At 45.8% G+C, this 16,261-nt stretch overlaps 1 protein-coding gene and 1 long non-coding RNA gene across 3 annotated transcripts in view; both read right to left on the bottom strand.

Moving 5' to 3' along the window:
* The window catches only part of CENPU (centromere protein U), a 43,914-nt gene that overhangs the window by 26,587 nt on the left and 1,066 nt on the right, over nucleotides 1-16,261 (bottom strand). For both annotated transcript variants that reach the window (XM_058719976.1, XM_058719975.1), the window contains exons 2-4: nucleotides 12,980-13,028; nucleotides 11,525-11,642; nucleotides 7,694-7,799 (exon numbers count right to left, since the gene is read on the bottom strand). In XM_058719976.1, the coding sequence (XP_058575959.1) occupies nucleotides 7,694-7,799; nucleotides 11,525-11,642; nucleotides 12,980-13,028 (273 nt within the window). The remainder of the gene's footprint in view (nucleotides 1-7,693; nucleotides 7,800-11,524; nucleotides 11,643-12,979; nucleotides 13,029-16,261) is intronic.
* On the bottom strand, nucleotides 13,969-16,248 carry LOC131506406 (uncharacterized). The gene is made up of 2 exons (XR_009258914.1): nucleotides 14,716-16,248; nucleotides 13,969-14,469 (listed from the first exon to the last, which is right to left on the bottom strand). It is a non-coding gene; the product is annotated as an uncharacterized LOC131506406 (long non-coding RNA).

Below are 16,261 nucleotides of genomic sequence, written 5' to 3' on the forward strand. Positions count from 1 at the left end.
CGTCCGGCTCTGTGCTGACAGCTCAGAGCTTGGAGCCTGCTTGGATTCTGTGTCTCCTTCTCTCTCTGCACCTCCCCCTCTTGCTCTCTCTCTCAAAAATGAATAAACATTTAAAAAAATTAAAAATGAGAACCTTAAGTCCACTGTCTGGTAGCAAGGCCAAAGACAGTACCAGGCCTGGCCATTTCTGCCCACTACAGGGCTCCATGAACAAGCAGTCCCTCGGCCGGGGTTCCCTCCGTGAGTTGGCCAGAACCGCAAGGGCTGCCCTACAGTCTGAGACCATCTCTGCCCGGTCCCCATTCTTCTACCTTTAAGTTTCACAGAAAGGTCTACTAATAAACCTCTTCTGTTCTAATTCTGCCTCCGCGTACCTACCTGGCCTGGCACAGCGGCCTTCTACGCCGTGCATACAGGCCACAGAGAGCCCCTCAAGGGTACGAGGCATGCCAGGGAGAGAAGACTGGCATTTCAGAAGGATGGCGCTGGAAGCCGTATGGTGGGCGGGCCAGAGGGAGAGAGCAATCCCGGAGCCAAGGACAGCAGGCCGGGCTTTGCCGCGGGAGTGCTGGCGAGATCAGCAAGGGCTTACGCTGTGGCAGGGCAGGGAGAGGAAAACGCAGGCCCTCTGGGTCATCACAGGCCACACGAGCAGGACTGGTCAGAGACAAAAGACACTGGGGATGATGCCCAGGTGACAGCAAGGCCATTAATCTAGAGAATGCGGAAGGAGCCTGTTGACACCGGGTGAGAGAGGAAAGGACTGAGCTCGGTTTTGCCTTTGTGGAATCCAAGGTGCCTGTGGGCATCTAGGGGTACCCGGCGGAGCCAGGATACGGCGTGCCCTGGAGAAAGGTGGGGCCAGACAGACAGACGAGGGGAGCAGAGGCATGACAATAATATTGGGGGCGGTGGAGAGAAGAGGGCTAAGGGCAGCATCACCTGTGCACACAGCGGCGAGGGAGCAAGGAGATCAAGGAACAAAGAAACGAACACATCCCTGGTAAGAGACAGCAGGTGCCGATGCCTCCGCAAGTCCTGGGAAATGCTGCGCTCTCTCCAGTGCCTCCCCGCTGCCTTGACTCCCCTTTGTGTCCACACACAGACCCTAACTTACCGAACAGTTTATTTTTGGGGAGCTTACCTCACGATCAAAACCGAGATTACCAAGGACATCCATATGGTTAAATACAATGCACACGTTCAGTCCTTGCGTGACTTGCTTCTCAACTGCACTCGGGCCACCTGGCCACCCAACACACACTCCCTCTGCTACTCCTGTGAACAAGCGCTGCCCTGGTTTTCTTCTTTTGCCTCCAGATGCTTTTCTTCTCTCCTTCACAAGCTCCTTCCTCTCTTCGGGACGGCAGGTGGGCTTTCAAGAGGGGGGCCCCCTCCTCGCCTGCTCTCGGGCAGCCTCCCGCCGCGAGGCCCCACTCGCCCACAGCTCCACACCCCCACCACCAAGAGGCCAACAACCTCAGCCACAAGTCCAGCTTGGCCCTCTCCTCTGAGCGCCAGACCCAAGTACATAGCTTTGCCATGTCTACACCAATTCATCATGGCCTCAGGATGAAGTTACTGCATCTTGTAGGATTAAGCACTAGTCGCGGGCACTGTCATCGACCCACGTATAGAAACCAGAAAGCCAGTAGTCTGCCAGTAACTCTTACCCACCCTCCTAGAGCCAACCCACCACCAAGCCCACTGGTTGACTTTCTATTGCTTAAGCTCAGTCACTTTTTCCCTCTGTTGTAACTGCCCTAGTCCTGTGGGCCCTGGGCTACTAAAACACTTCCAGACTGGTCTCTCCAGTGCACTCCTGCCTCTCTCAAACCCATTTTCCACACAGCAGTCAGAGGGACAGTTTTTACGTGCAGTTGTTACCTGGCCACGCCACGCTTTCTTAAAATTCCTTAACTGCTGAGCTTAAGGACAAAACTCCTTACCAACTACATACGATGGGATTAGGTGTGGCTGCAATGCTAGAAAATATACCCCCAAAATGGTTTAAACAAGACCCTTTATTTGCCTCTTAATAAAACTCGAGATCATTCATGGAAATTTGGACAATCCCACCATGATCAGAGACCCGTATTCTTTCCACTTCACGGCTCGACTTTCTCTGCCCACAACGCCCGCTCAAGCTTCAGCTGCCACATCCACTTCCACCATAAGGAAGAAGGAAGGAGCAAAGAAGGGCATAATCCTCCCTATAAAGACACTTACGGAAGCTGCAAAAATTCAGTCACGAAGACACCTTAGGGGCAAGAGAAGCTAGGAGATCCACTCTTCATTCTGACAGCCACATGCTCGGCTAACATCAAATGTGCTGTCACTGAGGAAGGAGGGGAAGACACTGGGGCAGACAACCAGCACGCTTTACCATCCGTGACAAAGTAATTACTATCTTGCAGTGGGCTCCCCTCTTCAGTCTCTATACCCCGAGTCACCCCAGCTCTCTTCAGTCCCACAGACTCCCTCTGCTCCCTGCCACATGGGGCCTTTGTGCCTACCATTTCACCTCCATGGAACATTCACTCCTCCCCCACCCCACCAACCCAATTCCCATCACAGGGTCACCCGCTTCCCCGTGAGGTTCATCAGGGATCCTTCAGGAATATCTATTGTTCCATAAGCTCCAGGACAACAAGGATTATGTCCACTCTGAGTTACTGCTGTAAACCGAGAGCCTCACACAAGGCCACGCATGTGGGCGGTGCTCAAAGAATGCTGAGAAAATACAAACAATAATAGCTCATATTTGAAAGTTTACTATGTACCAACCAGTTTTAAGAGCTTAAGAGGATAAATTCATCTTAAACAATCCATGACGTAGACTGTACTACTACTTTACTTTCCAGATGGAGGAATTAAGAAGTTAAAGGTCTGGCCCAAGGCCCGATACCTTAGAAGTGGCCTAACAAGGACCTGAACCAGCACAAGAGGTTGAGGGCCAGTTGCCTTAACCAGGGCACTGCACTTACACCTCACGAACAAAGGGTTTCAAATATTCACTGAATGCCTACTGCGTGCCAGGTGGTGTTCTAGGCACCTGAGGAACAGCAGGGAACAGAACAAAGTTCTGCTTTTTAAGCTACTCTTTTTGGGGAGAGACTACGAACAAATTAAAAAATGAACATAGGGGCGCCTGGGTGGCTCAGTCAGTTAAGCGTCCAACTTCAGCTCATGATCTCACAGTTCGTGAGTTCAATCCCTGCATCGGGCTCTGTGCTGACAGCTTGGAGCCTGGAGCCTGCTTCGGATTCTGTGTCTCCCTCTCTCTCTGCCCTTCCCCCACTCAACGCTCTCTCTCTCTCTCGCTCTCAAAAATAAACATTAAAAAAAATTAAAAAATGAACATAAAATATTGGCTTGGTAGAGGTGAATGCTATGAGAAAAAGATCAGAGTACAGAAAATATACTGATGAAGAAAGGTGATATTTTCTATGAGGCAGCAGAGTGGATTGCTATGATATGGTGACATCTGAAATCTAAAAGGAAGCATAGGAGCAAGCCTTACAGAAGGCCTACAGAAGAGCAATCTGGGCACCTGAGATGGTACATGCAAAGGCCCTGAGGTGGTACATATTTAAGAACTTGATATTAAAATGATGCTGAGGGAAATAAGCCAGTTACAGAGGGACAAATAAATACTGTATTATTCTACCTATATGAGGTATCTAAAACAGGCCAATGCATAGAATTGTTTTCTTTTATGGGGCGCCTGGGTGGCTCAGTCGGTTAAGCGTCTGACTTCAGCTCAGGTCATGATCTCACGGTTCTTGGGTTCAAGACCCACGTCGGGCTCTGTGCTGACAGCTCAGAGCCTGGAGCCTGTTTCGGATTCTGTGTCTCCCTCTCTCTCTCTCTGCCCCTCCCCCACTCGTGCTCTGTCTCTGTCTCAAAAATAAATAAACATTAAAAAAAAATTAAAAAAAAAAAAAAAAGAATTGTTTTTAAACTATTCCAAAAAACAGAAAAGGAAGGAAAACTTCCAAATCCATTCTATGAGGCCAGCATTATCCTGATACCAAAACCAGATAAAGACACCACAAAAAGAGAACTACAGGCCAATATCTCTGATGAACACGGATGCAAAATCCTCAACAAAATACTAGCAAACTGAATCCAACAACACGTTAAAAAAAAATCGTTCACCACAATCAAGTGGGATTTATTTCTGGGCCGTAAGGGTGGTTTAATATTCACAAATAAACGTGACACAACACATCAATAAAAGGATAAGAACCATAAGGGTATTTCAAGAGAAGCAGAAAAAGCATTTGACAAAGTACAACATCCATTCATGATAAAAACCCTCCACAAAGTAGGCTTACAGGGAACATACTCATCCTAATAAAGGGCATATACGAAAAACCCACAGCTAACATACTCGATGGTAAAAAAATTCAGCTATTCCCCCAGGATCAGGAACAAGACAGCGATGTTCCCTCTCACCACTTTTATTCAACACAGTACTAGAAGTCCTAGCCACAGCAATCAGACAACAAAAAGAAAGAAAAGAAATCCTCCTAAGGAAGAAGCGACTCTTTACAGACATGATACTCTATGGAGAAAACCCAAAAGACTCCATCAAAACACGGCTAGAACTGATAAATGAATTCAGTGAAGTTGCAAGATACAAAATTAACGCACAGAAATCTGTTGCATCTCTCTACACCAATGATGAAGCAGAAGAAAGAGAAATTAAGGAATAAATCCTATTTACAACTGCACCCAAAACAATAAGACACCTAAGAATAAATCTAATCGGGGCGCCTGGGTGGCGCAGTCGGTTAAGTGTCCGACTTCAGCCAGGTCACGATCTCGCGGTCCGTGAGTTCGAGCCCCGCGTCAGGCTCTGGGCTGATGGCTCGGAGCCTGGAGCCTGTTTCCGATTCCGTGTCTCCCTCTCTCTCTGCCCCTCCCCCGTTCATGCTCTGTCTCTCTCTGTCCCAAAAATAAATAAAAAACGTTGAAAAAAAAAAATTTAAAAAAAAGAATAAATCTAATCACTGGCATAAAAGACCTGTACTCTGAAAACTATAAAACACTGATGAAAGACATTGAAGACGACACAAAGAAATGGAAAAACATTCCATGTTCATGGACTGGAAGAACAAATATTGTTAAAATGTCTACACTACCCAAACCAATCTATACATTCAATGCAATCCCTATCAAAATACCAACAGCATTTTTTTTTTAATTTTTTTTTTCAACATTTATTTATTTTTGGGACAGAGACAGAGCATGAACGGGGGAGGGGCAGAGAGAGAGGGAGACACAGAATCGGAAACAGGCTCCAGGCTCTGAGCCATCAGCCCAGAGCCTGACGCGGGGCTCGAACCCACGGACCGCGAGATTGTGACCTGGCTGAAGTCGGACGCCCAACCGACTGTGCCACCCAGGCGCCCCTACCAACAGCATTTTTTAAAAATGTTTATTTATTTACTTAGAGAGAATAAAAACAGCAGATGGGCAGAGAGAGAGGGAGAGAGAGAATCTCAAGCAGGCTCCACGTTGTCAGTGCAGAGCCCAATGCAGGGCTTGATCCCATGAACTGTGAGATCATTACCTGAGCTGAAATCAAGAGTTAGATGCTTAACTGACTGAGCCACCCAGCTGCCCCAACAGTATTTTTCACAGAACTAGAACAAACAATCCTAAAACGTGTATGTAACCACAAAAGACCCCAAATAGCCAAAGCAACCTTGAAAAGCAAAAGCAAAGCTTGGAGTCATCACAACTCTGGACTTTAAGTTATATTACAAAGCCGTAATATGTAATATGACACTATGGGACTGCACAAAAATAGACACACAGATCAACAGAATAGAAAACCCAGAAACAAACCCACAACCCTATGGTCAATAAATCTTTGACAAAGCAGGAAAGAATATCCAATGGGAAAAGGACAGTCTCTTCAGCAAATGGTGCTGGGACAACTGGACCGCTTTCTTGCACCATACACAAAAATAAACTCAAAATTGATGAAAGACCTAACTGTGAGACCTGAAACCATAAAAATCCTAGAAGACAACACAGGGAGTAACATTTGGCATTAGCCATAGCAACTTTTTTTTAGACAGGTCTCCTGAGGCAAGGGAACCAAAAGCAAAAATAAACTGATGGGGCTTCATTATAACAAAAAGGTTCTGCAGAGCAAAGGAAAAAGTCAACAAAACGAAAAGGCCACCTACAGAATGGGAGAATTTTGCAAATAACATATCTGAAAAAGGGTTAGCATCCAAGATGTATAAAGCATTTACAAAACTCAGCACCTAAAAAAACCCCAAATAATCCAATTATACACTGGGCAGAAGACATGAACAGATATTTCTCCAAAAAGGCATCCAGACGGCAACAGACACATGAAAAGACGACCATCACTTATCCTCAGGGAAACGCAAATCAAAACCTCGCACCTGTCAGAATGGCCAAAATCAACAACCCAAAAACAATGGGTGTTGGTGAAGATGTGGAGAGAAAGTAACCATAATGCGCTGTTGGTGGGGATGCAAACTGGTGCAGCCACTGTGGAAGACAGTACAGAGGCTCCTCAAAAAGTTCAAAACAGAACTGCCCTATGATCCAGGAATTGCACTACTGAGTTTTTACACAAAGAATGCAAAAACCCTAATTCCAAGGGTACGTGCACCCCTATGTTTATAGCAACATTAGTTACACTAGCCAAATTATGGAAGCGGCCCAAGTGTTCATCGATTTGTGAACGGATAAAGCGGTGGTACATATATACAGTGGAATATTACTCAGCCATTAAAAAAGAATGAAATAATTGCTATTTGTAATGACATGAATGGAGCTAGAGACTATTATGCTAAGCAAAGTCAGTCAGTCAGAGAAAGACAAATCCCATATGATATATACAGAAACAAAACAAAGGAGCAAAGGGTTTTAAAAAAAGAGAGGGAGGGAGGGGGAGAGGGAGAGAGAGAGAGAGAGAGAGAGAGAGAGAGACACAAATCAAGAAGCAGAATCTTAGCTTTGAAGAACAAACTGATGGTTACCGGAGAGGAGGTGGGGGGGAAATAGGTAATGGGATTAAGGAGGGTACCTGTGATGAGAACCAGGTGATTCGAATTAAAATAAAAACTTGAAAAATCCTTTCCTTCCCTCCTTGTCTTAACCTTAAAGCTAAACTAGCTTCACGAGCATGTTTTCTAGAATGATCAGTTAAATGTCAATTGTAATGACTTTTTTTTCAATTAAACTGGATTTTTTTAATAAGGGAGGTATAACGGACATATGTTAGTTTCAGGTGTACGACATAACGATTGGATACTCGTATATACTGAAAAATGATCTCCACAATTAGTTTCGTTAACGTCTGTCACTAAACAGAGCTACAAATTTTCTTCTTCTTGTGACAACTGTCCAGATCTACTCTCTTAGCAGCTTTCACACATACAACACAGTATCCCCTCTATCACCATGCTGCAATTACATCCCCGGGACTGTTTTCTTTGACGGGAAAGTTGTACCTATAATTAATTATAAGTAATGTTAATTTTTGAAAATACGTTTTTATGTACCAGTTCTCTTGAGGAAAAACTAAGTTGGCTCCAAAGATCTTTAAAGGGCTTTTGTTTTAAAAGCCTCCGCCTGAGAGAGCGTCTCGGAAATCCTACTAACCCCAAATAAACAACTGCTTAAGGTAGAAGCTTACCTTTTCTCCACTTCTCTTCCTTCAGGAGTTGAAGGGATGGGTGAACCACAGTGTGTGGAGAATTCTTCTTCATCAGCATATATAGCAGTGCTGTGTAAAGGAGGGTCTACAAAAGACATTTTTTTTTAAAGTACAACTTTCAAAGTCTGGCAGCTTGGGCAGTGTTTAAGTTTGTTCCCTTACAACAGCGGCCTCAGTTTTAATGGCTACCAATTACACAGGCTACTTCCTTCCCGAATGTTCTCGCGTTCACACCTCAACAATGAGAAATTTAAACCATTTCATTCATAAATACGTGGGCATTTGTCAGTGGTAACCTGTATTACTGTATTTGCATGCTATCTGGGAATGTTTTAAGGATATAAAAGAAATTTAAAGAAGCCTGACGTTCTCAGTCCTCACCTGACAGAGCATCACGGCCCTACTTGAGAGACCACTGCACTCGTGATCAGCTCCGAGGCTTACAAGGCTTGGCCCACGGGACTCTAGAACCTCATCAAGTTCCTAGCTGGGAGGAGAGGGCCCTCTGGGGAAGGATTCCAGTCTTCTCCCTCCTTCTCTTCCTCTGTACCGTTTGAGCCTTTCACTAGCACAAGGAGCTAACTTCAGCGAGCAAGAAGATGAAAAGGAGGGCGACCAAATGGCCTTGGTGGAAAGGCACAGAAGAGGACCCTGGGGGGAACAGAACACTCCTATCTACTCAGGTAAAAAGAGAGACCTCAACACACTGGGCTGGGGCTGGACTGGTGGCAGGAGGGGAGAGCTTGGGGGAGGGTGGGAGGCGGCCAGGAATGGGAGAGTTGAACTGCTGCAAGCGTGGGGCGGGGGGGTGGGGCCTGGTAAGAGCCAAGCTACCACTTGTGTTCGAATTTTAGCAATTTTAGCCCAGCAGTGGCAGCGTAAGCACCATGGTGTGGATTAAACGGCATGGGTTCAGACAGACAGTTGCTTAAGCAGTGAACACGTCCGTGCACAATTTTAACATCAGTAATATACTCTGTGTTGCCCTCAACTAGGCAAAGGGATTTATTCACTACTGCCCACCACAAAGAGTAAAAGAGAGACAAACCAATCCTGAGTCTCCGTGTGTAACCAGTCATACAAACTGGACCCTCACACCTCAACACATAAAGAGAGACACCCCAATTTTAACAAGATGAATACTCCAACTTAAAAATGGATACGTGATTTGAATAGACAGCTCCAGATACACAAATGGGCCAACAGACACATAGGAAGATGGTCAGCATCATTAGTCACTAGGGAAATAAAACTCGAAGCCACAACGGGATACTACTCCACATCCATTTGGATGGCTGGCATCAAAAAACAAAAGAAAACAAAACAAAACAACCCCAAGTGAGGATGTGGAGAAACTGTATTACTAGTGCCAACGTAAAATGAACGTCGCGGCCTCAAAAAAGCGAACACAGTCACCTCATATCCAGCAACTCTACTTCCGCGTAGGTGCTCCCAAGAAGTGAAAGCAGGGACTCCCATGGATGTTTGAACACCCGTGTGTAGGGCAGCATTATTCACAACAGTCACAAGGTAAAGGCAACCCCAGTGTTCACTGCCAGATGACTGGACATACGCACAGGATGGAATATTACTCAGTTTCAGAAGGAAATTCGGACACAGGCTACAGCACGGGGGGACTCTGAAGACATAATTGAGTGGAAAAAAAGAGGAAACATATTGTCTGATTCCTCTCAAAGGAGGCACCTAGAGCAGTCAAATTTATACAAACAGAAAGTTGGGCTGGGAGGTGTGGGGAATGAGGAGGTGTGGCTTAATGGGCACAGGCTTTCAGTTAGGGGCAAGGGAGGTTCTGGGGGGGGCGTGGGGAGGATAGCTGCAGGACAACGGGAGCGTGGTGATGCCACAGAAATGTACTTTTAAAAATGGTTAGGGGCGCCTGGGTGGCTCCGTCAGTTAAGCAGCCGACTTCAGCTCAGGTCACGATCTCATGGTTTGTGAGTTCGAGCCCCGCGTCGGGCTCTGTGCTGACGGCTCAGAGCCTGGAGCCTGTTTCAGATTCTGTGTCTCCCTCTCTCTCTGACCCTCCCCCACTCATGCTCTGTCTCACCCTGTCTCAAAAATAAATAAAACGTTAAAAAAAAAAAATTAAAAAAAAACAAACAAAGAACGGATTACGGAGCTAAAACATTTTTTAGGAATGCAGTATGACGCCTGCTACAGCACACAGGAACCGTGAAAAGACTCTGCTAAATTCAAGAAGCCGGTCACAAATGAACACAGAGTAGGACTCCATTTGTATGAAGAGGCACAAATAGGGAGGAGGTGTATGGCTGGCAGGGGCTGGGGGGGTGGGGGTGGAAGGACGGGTGGGGACTGAATGCCAACAGGCACAGAGTTTCTCGCCGGGGTGATTAGGATGTTCTGGAATAGACAATGGTGACAGTTGTGCAATTTGGGGGCCACACTAATGTACCACTGAAAAGGAGGTATTTTCTTTAAAAGTTTTTTAAATCTATTTATTTTTGAGAGAGACAGAGAGAGCGCGTGCGCACAGGGGAGGAGCAGAGAGGGAGACACAGAATCCGAAGCAGGCTCCAGGCTCTGAGCTGTCAGCACACAGCCGGATGCGGGCTCGAACTCACAGACCGCAAGATTCGTGACCTGAGCCGAAGTCGGACGCTTAACCGACTGAGCCAGGTGCCCACGTTCTGCTCATTTTTGACCTCTGAAGTGGCCAGTGACATAAACAGAAGCAGTCCCACCTAGACCAGGTGCCAGCCCTGCTTTCCTCACACTCCAAGAAACACAGATGGAGCTCCCCCCCGGCTCTCCCGAAGCATCCTCTGCCTCTGTGTATTTCCGCAAAGGGAAAATTATCCCTCTTCTAAGTAAAACCCCTTACTGAATCACTCTATGGTGTGAGTGGTCATAGGGAGTGAGAAGTATAGTTCATATTCCTCTTTCTACAGAGTACTATAATAGGTGCCCTATTAGGACTGGCTTGTGGACAAATGCTCCTAGAAGAGTTCCGCTTTGATAAATGTTTAATAGACTTCTTAATGGAGTGCCTGGGCGGCTCAGTCCGTTAAGTGTCCAACTTTGGATCAGGTCATGATCTCATGGTTCGTGGGTTTGAGCCTGGAGCCTGCTTCAGATCCTGTGTCTCCCTCTCTCTCTGCCCCTCTCCTGCTCGTGCTCTGTTTCTCTCTCCCTCTCTCTCAAAATAAATAATGAAACATAAAGAAAAAAAATTTTAAAAAAAGAGTTCTTACTTCTAAATGTACTTAAAAGTGAGAAAAATTAACTCAAAATATTAAGTACTCCCCAGAACACTACAGTCATATGCAGACAGCTGATTTTTAAAATCTGAAAAGATTTCCATATTAAAAAAAATTTTTTTTAATTAATGTTTATTTTTTATTTTTAATTTTTTTTTAACGGTTTTTTTTTTTTTTGGAGACAGAGAGAGACAGAGCATGAACGGGGGAGGAGCAGAGAGAGAGGGAGACACAGAATCAGAAGCAGGCTCCAGGCTCTGAGCCATCAGCCCAGAGCCCGACGCGGGGCTCGAACTCACGGACCGCGAGATCGTGACCTGAGCTGAAGTCGGCCGCTTAACCGACTGAGCCACCCAGGCGCCCCAATTAATGTTTATTTTTGATAGAAAAAGAGAGAGAGGGAGAGCGCAGCAGAGGGGTGGGGGGAGAGAGGGAGACACAGAATCTGAAGCAGGCTCCAGGCTCCGAGCTGTCAGCACAGAGCCCGATGCATATTTTTATTCGTAACTAGCCTAAAGTTTTTAGGATAATCTACGTTCAAGTTTTTACGATGAAGATTTAAAATACTAACCGAAGATTTCATAAGGTTCTTCATCTTTCTCATGTTCACCCAGTCTGCTGATGCTGGAGATACCAGAATTATTGGGAAAATCAAATACATCAGTAGGCTTCTGCTCTGGGCCAGCTTTCTGAAAGTGAATAAAGTCAAAGTCATTGAATTAGTTGTAACAACCGGGAACATTACAAAGTTGATTTACTTAGAAAGGATAATCCTGCCATCGTTGCTGCCTAAAGAAATGATCCTTAACACTTTTTGAGGGGGGAGTTGGGGGAAACAGACCCCTTTGAAAAACCAAGACAGGGGCTGGCTAAATTCTATCAAGGACCAGAGACTCAATATAGTAGACTTTGCATCTGTTGGAACTGCTCAACTCAGCCACTGTGAGTCTGAAAGCAGACAGTGACCTCGCAGAAAGAATAAGCACGGCTGTGTCGCAATAAAACTTTATTTATGAATACTGAAATTTGAATTTCGTATCATTCTCACCTATCACAAGATAGTTGTCTTTTGATTTTATTACGACCAATTAGAAAGGTAAATATCTTTCTCAGCTCACAGGGTTGTACAAAAACAGGGAGCAGGCCAGATTTGGCCCACGGGCCATAGTTTGCCAACTGCTGATCTAGGGGAAGCTGTGGGCCCTCTCCCCCACACACCTGAAAGTTCATAAGGATACACATAGGTAAAAACTCCCAAAGAAGAGACAAGGGTTTATGGTTCAATATACTAACAGGCCCCATGACATTTACTACCCCAAATCTTCATGAAAGACCAAAACATACAGAAAATGAGAAAAAAAAATCCATCACAGCTCTGGGAAATGGGGAAGGAGGCCATTTACAGAAAAGAAAACATGAGGAAATTCTAGAAGATATAAAGGAGATGGTGTAAAATGGACCAAAGAAAAACTTTCCCACTTATAGACCCTCACTATAAAATCTGTCACGGAGTACTTGGGGGTGGGATGCCAGAGAAGGGGAGCTGACAGGCCTTCCCATCCTCTGAGATGCAAATCAGCCTCCAGCTTCCAGCTGCCTTCCAAGAAAAGAAAGAAGTCAGGAACGCTAAGAAATCCATCTCAGGCAGTTTGGACTTCCAGCGAAGGCAGGCTGGGAGCAGAGCTTTAAAACTTGAAGAATTCCATGCCAGGTATGCTGGACTTTAGCCAAATGGCTAAGTGAAAAAAGCAAAATACAGAAAGCTGTACAAATTTTTACAGGATATCAATTATCCAAATGAAAAGAAAACCAACCTAGGCCCAGAAAAAAAGATTGAAAATGTTAACAGGGATCATTTTTTCTAATATACCGGCAAAGATGGGAGGAAAAGGAATACACTTTTCACTACAATAGAACACTGACCTCACCAAGTGAAGTCTACGCGACTCGAAGGTTCCCACAAAACGTTCATCATTTCGTATTGTCAGTTATGAGATAATTATATTAAAGTGAGACGATAACTTACATCTTTTGTGGAATGTGTTTTTCCTATAGAGTTCTTTGAAGATCTCACACTATCGAACAGCAAAAACACACAAAAAGGAAATATTTAAAATAACTGGGGAAACACCATAACTTGCAACCCATTCGAAGCATTTTTTCCCCCAGATTATAGTCATCAGTTGCACAAAGAGTGAGCACCCAGAGAAAGTCAGGTTATGGCAAAATCCTTTGGGAAAACAGAACCTGTATCTCACAGACATTTTTTTTTTTTTTTTAACACGTCAAATCATATCACCGGTGTATAAAATAGCACACCTCTCTCCCTCAGGGACACAGAAGCTCTTAATCCTGCTATTTTCCTTTCCCCTGAGGACAAGTCATAGTAGCGACTGACAGTTTCTGCAGAATAGAGCAAAAGGGAAGTATGCTGGCATTTACTAGGCACCTGACACCCATTCTAGCCTGTGCCTGGCTCTTGCCCGTACATTTTCTCATTTAGCTCCAACGGTCCTATAAAGCAGAAGTGAACCCCATCTGCAGAGTAAATTTGCCCAAAGCGGCACACAGCCAAGAAGCCGCCCGCGTCAAAATTTCCAGCAGTTCAAATCCACAGCTTTCCCCTTCCCACCGCTAATGCCCCTCCCTTGGGCACTGGGATAAAAGGACAAAGTTGTAGATCTTCAACAAGCGTAAACAAGATGTAACAACAGTGACTAAAATACAGACTGGAAATAGGAGGGGGGGGACAGTATTTCCAGTGAACATGTACCGCATATCCTCCGCGCACCAGGCACTGCAGGACGGCACTGGGGGTACTTGGGTACGACACCATAGTCCGTCTCTGACTCTACAACTGGCTGTGCAGGCACCATTCGTGGAAAGCAAAATCAGTCCGGCGTGTCGGAATCAATATTTCTTTGAGTAATGTTCTACTTGATAGAATTTCAAGAACATTCTGTATCTTCTCTACCCACGTTCACCTCCCGTTCACATGTTGTCTCATACGCTCTCTGTGTGTGTAGAGACAACGTGCACCTTTACCCCTAAATAATTCAGTGTGCCTTTCCTAAGAGAGCATTATCACGCACTGCCACAGTACAATTTCCAAATTAAGAAAATGAACACTGATAGGATCATATAATCTACTGTCCATATTCAAATTCTACCCACGTCCCCAGAATTTCCCTCAACATCTTCTGTATTTTCAAAAAGGAAATACAAAAGTAGTACAGAAAATGTAAGATTGTATTGAACGTTTGATTTTCATAACCCTTTTTTTGTTGTTGTTCTAGAAGTGTGTGGTGCACACGTGTGTATTAATCGGGATGTAAAACATCATTACTGTGAGTCACAGTAAACAAAACTGTGGAACTCTTTAGAGCGGTGGTTCTCAAACTTAAGACATCAGAATCACCTGGAAGGCTTCCAACAGACTGCTTGGCCCCACCCCAGAGATTCTGATTCCATCCACCTGGGATGGGATCTGAGCTGCTGCGTTTCTACCAAATGCACCTTTTTTTTTTTTTTTAATTTTTTTTTTCAACTTTTTTTTTTATTTATTTTTGGGACAGAGAGAGACAGAGCATGAACGGGGGAGGGGCAGAGAGAGAGGGAGACACAGAATCGGAAACAGGCTCCAGGCTCCGAGCCATCGGCCCAGAGCCTGACGCGGGGCTCGAACCCACGGACCGCGAGATCGTGACCTGGCTGAAGTCGGACGCTTAACCGACTGCGCCACCCAGGCGCCCCAAAATGCACATTTCTAAAAACACTTTAAGGACCGCCGCTTTATTTGATTCTCCGTTCCAAAGAAGAAAGTAGACCAGGTATTCATCTTACAGCATTTGTGATTCCAGGGTTCGGGAAAAAGAAGTTACGTGACTTATCAAAGGTCACACAGCCAAGTAACAGAAAGAGGACTAGAAACCAGATTGCAGAACTTATCCTCCTCTGACCCCTGGCTCTTGCCTCCTTTGTGCTTAAAAAAAGGTCAAGTTTCCACCTTACCTTAGGGTAGGAGCAAGGTGCTGTTTCCAAAGATGGAAACCTCTGCGATACCGTGTGTAAAAGTTTTCGTAGATGTGCACCAGTGAGTTTGGGGGAGAGGGATGAACAGATTTCAAGAGTCTCAAAGGCAAAAATGTTGTATGTATACACACACATGGAGAGAGTGGGGCTCTCCATCGGGAGAGTCTTTGGTTCTCCCCTCCCCCATCAAGAGTCCCCACAGGACTCTACTCTCAGTTCATTCCACCTCCCTGCTCTGTCCTGCTCCAGGCTTTCCCCTAAGCTCTGCCTGGCTTGCATTCCGCTGTCACCCTGCATCCACAAATGCCACCTCCTACAGGGAGTCTTCCCACAGCTCAGGAGAAACTCCTGGACATGTATATGTATGACCTTGAGTCCCCACCATAGCAGGCCGAGACCCCTTTAGCTAGGACCACACCAGGCCTTCGGGTGCGCTCAAGACACTGCCAGCAGGGCAACTGTCAACGAATCCATTATAAATAACATTCTGGCGGCGGCTGGGTGGCTCAGTCGGTTAAGCGGCCGACTCCGGCTCAGGTCATGATCTCACAGTCCGTGAGTTCGAGCCCCGCGTCGGGGTCTGTGTTGACAGCGCAGAGCCCGGAGCCTGCTTCGGACTGTGTCTCCCTCTCTCTCTGCCCCTCCCCTGCTCGTGCTCTGTCTCTGCCTCAAAAATAAATAAAAACATTAAAATATTAAAAAAAAAATAACATTCTGGAGAGCAGTTTGGCAGCCTATATTTAAATGCATGCCCTTTTCGATTAAGACAAAACTGCGTGACCCATCCTGGACCCCTTTTTAAGAATCACAAGCGACAGCTTGGTGCACCGGCTGGAGATTTGGTTCAGCTTTAACGTTCGTGTTACAAACACGGCAGGGTCTCGAAAATAAGAATCCTGACGGCCAGCCAGAGGGCAAACTTTCTAGAATGTAAAGTCTGGCAAGCAGGAGGCGGCTCAATGAGTTATTTGTTGGATATTTTGTTTCAAAATACTTCCAGCCTGCTTTAGCCTACACTCGCGCACACAAAGCCAACCTTCTCTTCCACCCGCCAGGCAGTTTTCAGCTGTAACTACTTTAAATCTCGCGGCCACCCTATGCACTTGGGGCTAATGTTCCCATTTTATAGGTAGAAGACGAGACCCTGAGCGAGTTCCGCAGGGGCAGAGCCAGGGAGCCTCGCTACGCAGCACGAACAGCTCCGAGAGGCACAAAACGCGGCAGGAAGCGAAAGAGGTAACGCCGGTGCCCGGGCTGCGTCCGCACGAACCGAGGT

Source organism: Neofelis nebulosa, chromosome 3 (assembly GCF_028018385.1).
Source record: "Neofelis nebulosa isolate mNeoNeb1 chromosome 3, mNeoNeb1.pri, whole genome shotgun sequence".
Taxonomy (NCBI): domain Eukaryota; kingdom Metazoa; phylum Chordata; class Mammalia; order Carnivora; family Felidae; genus Neofelis; species Neofelis nebulosa.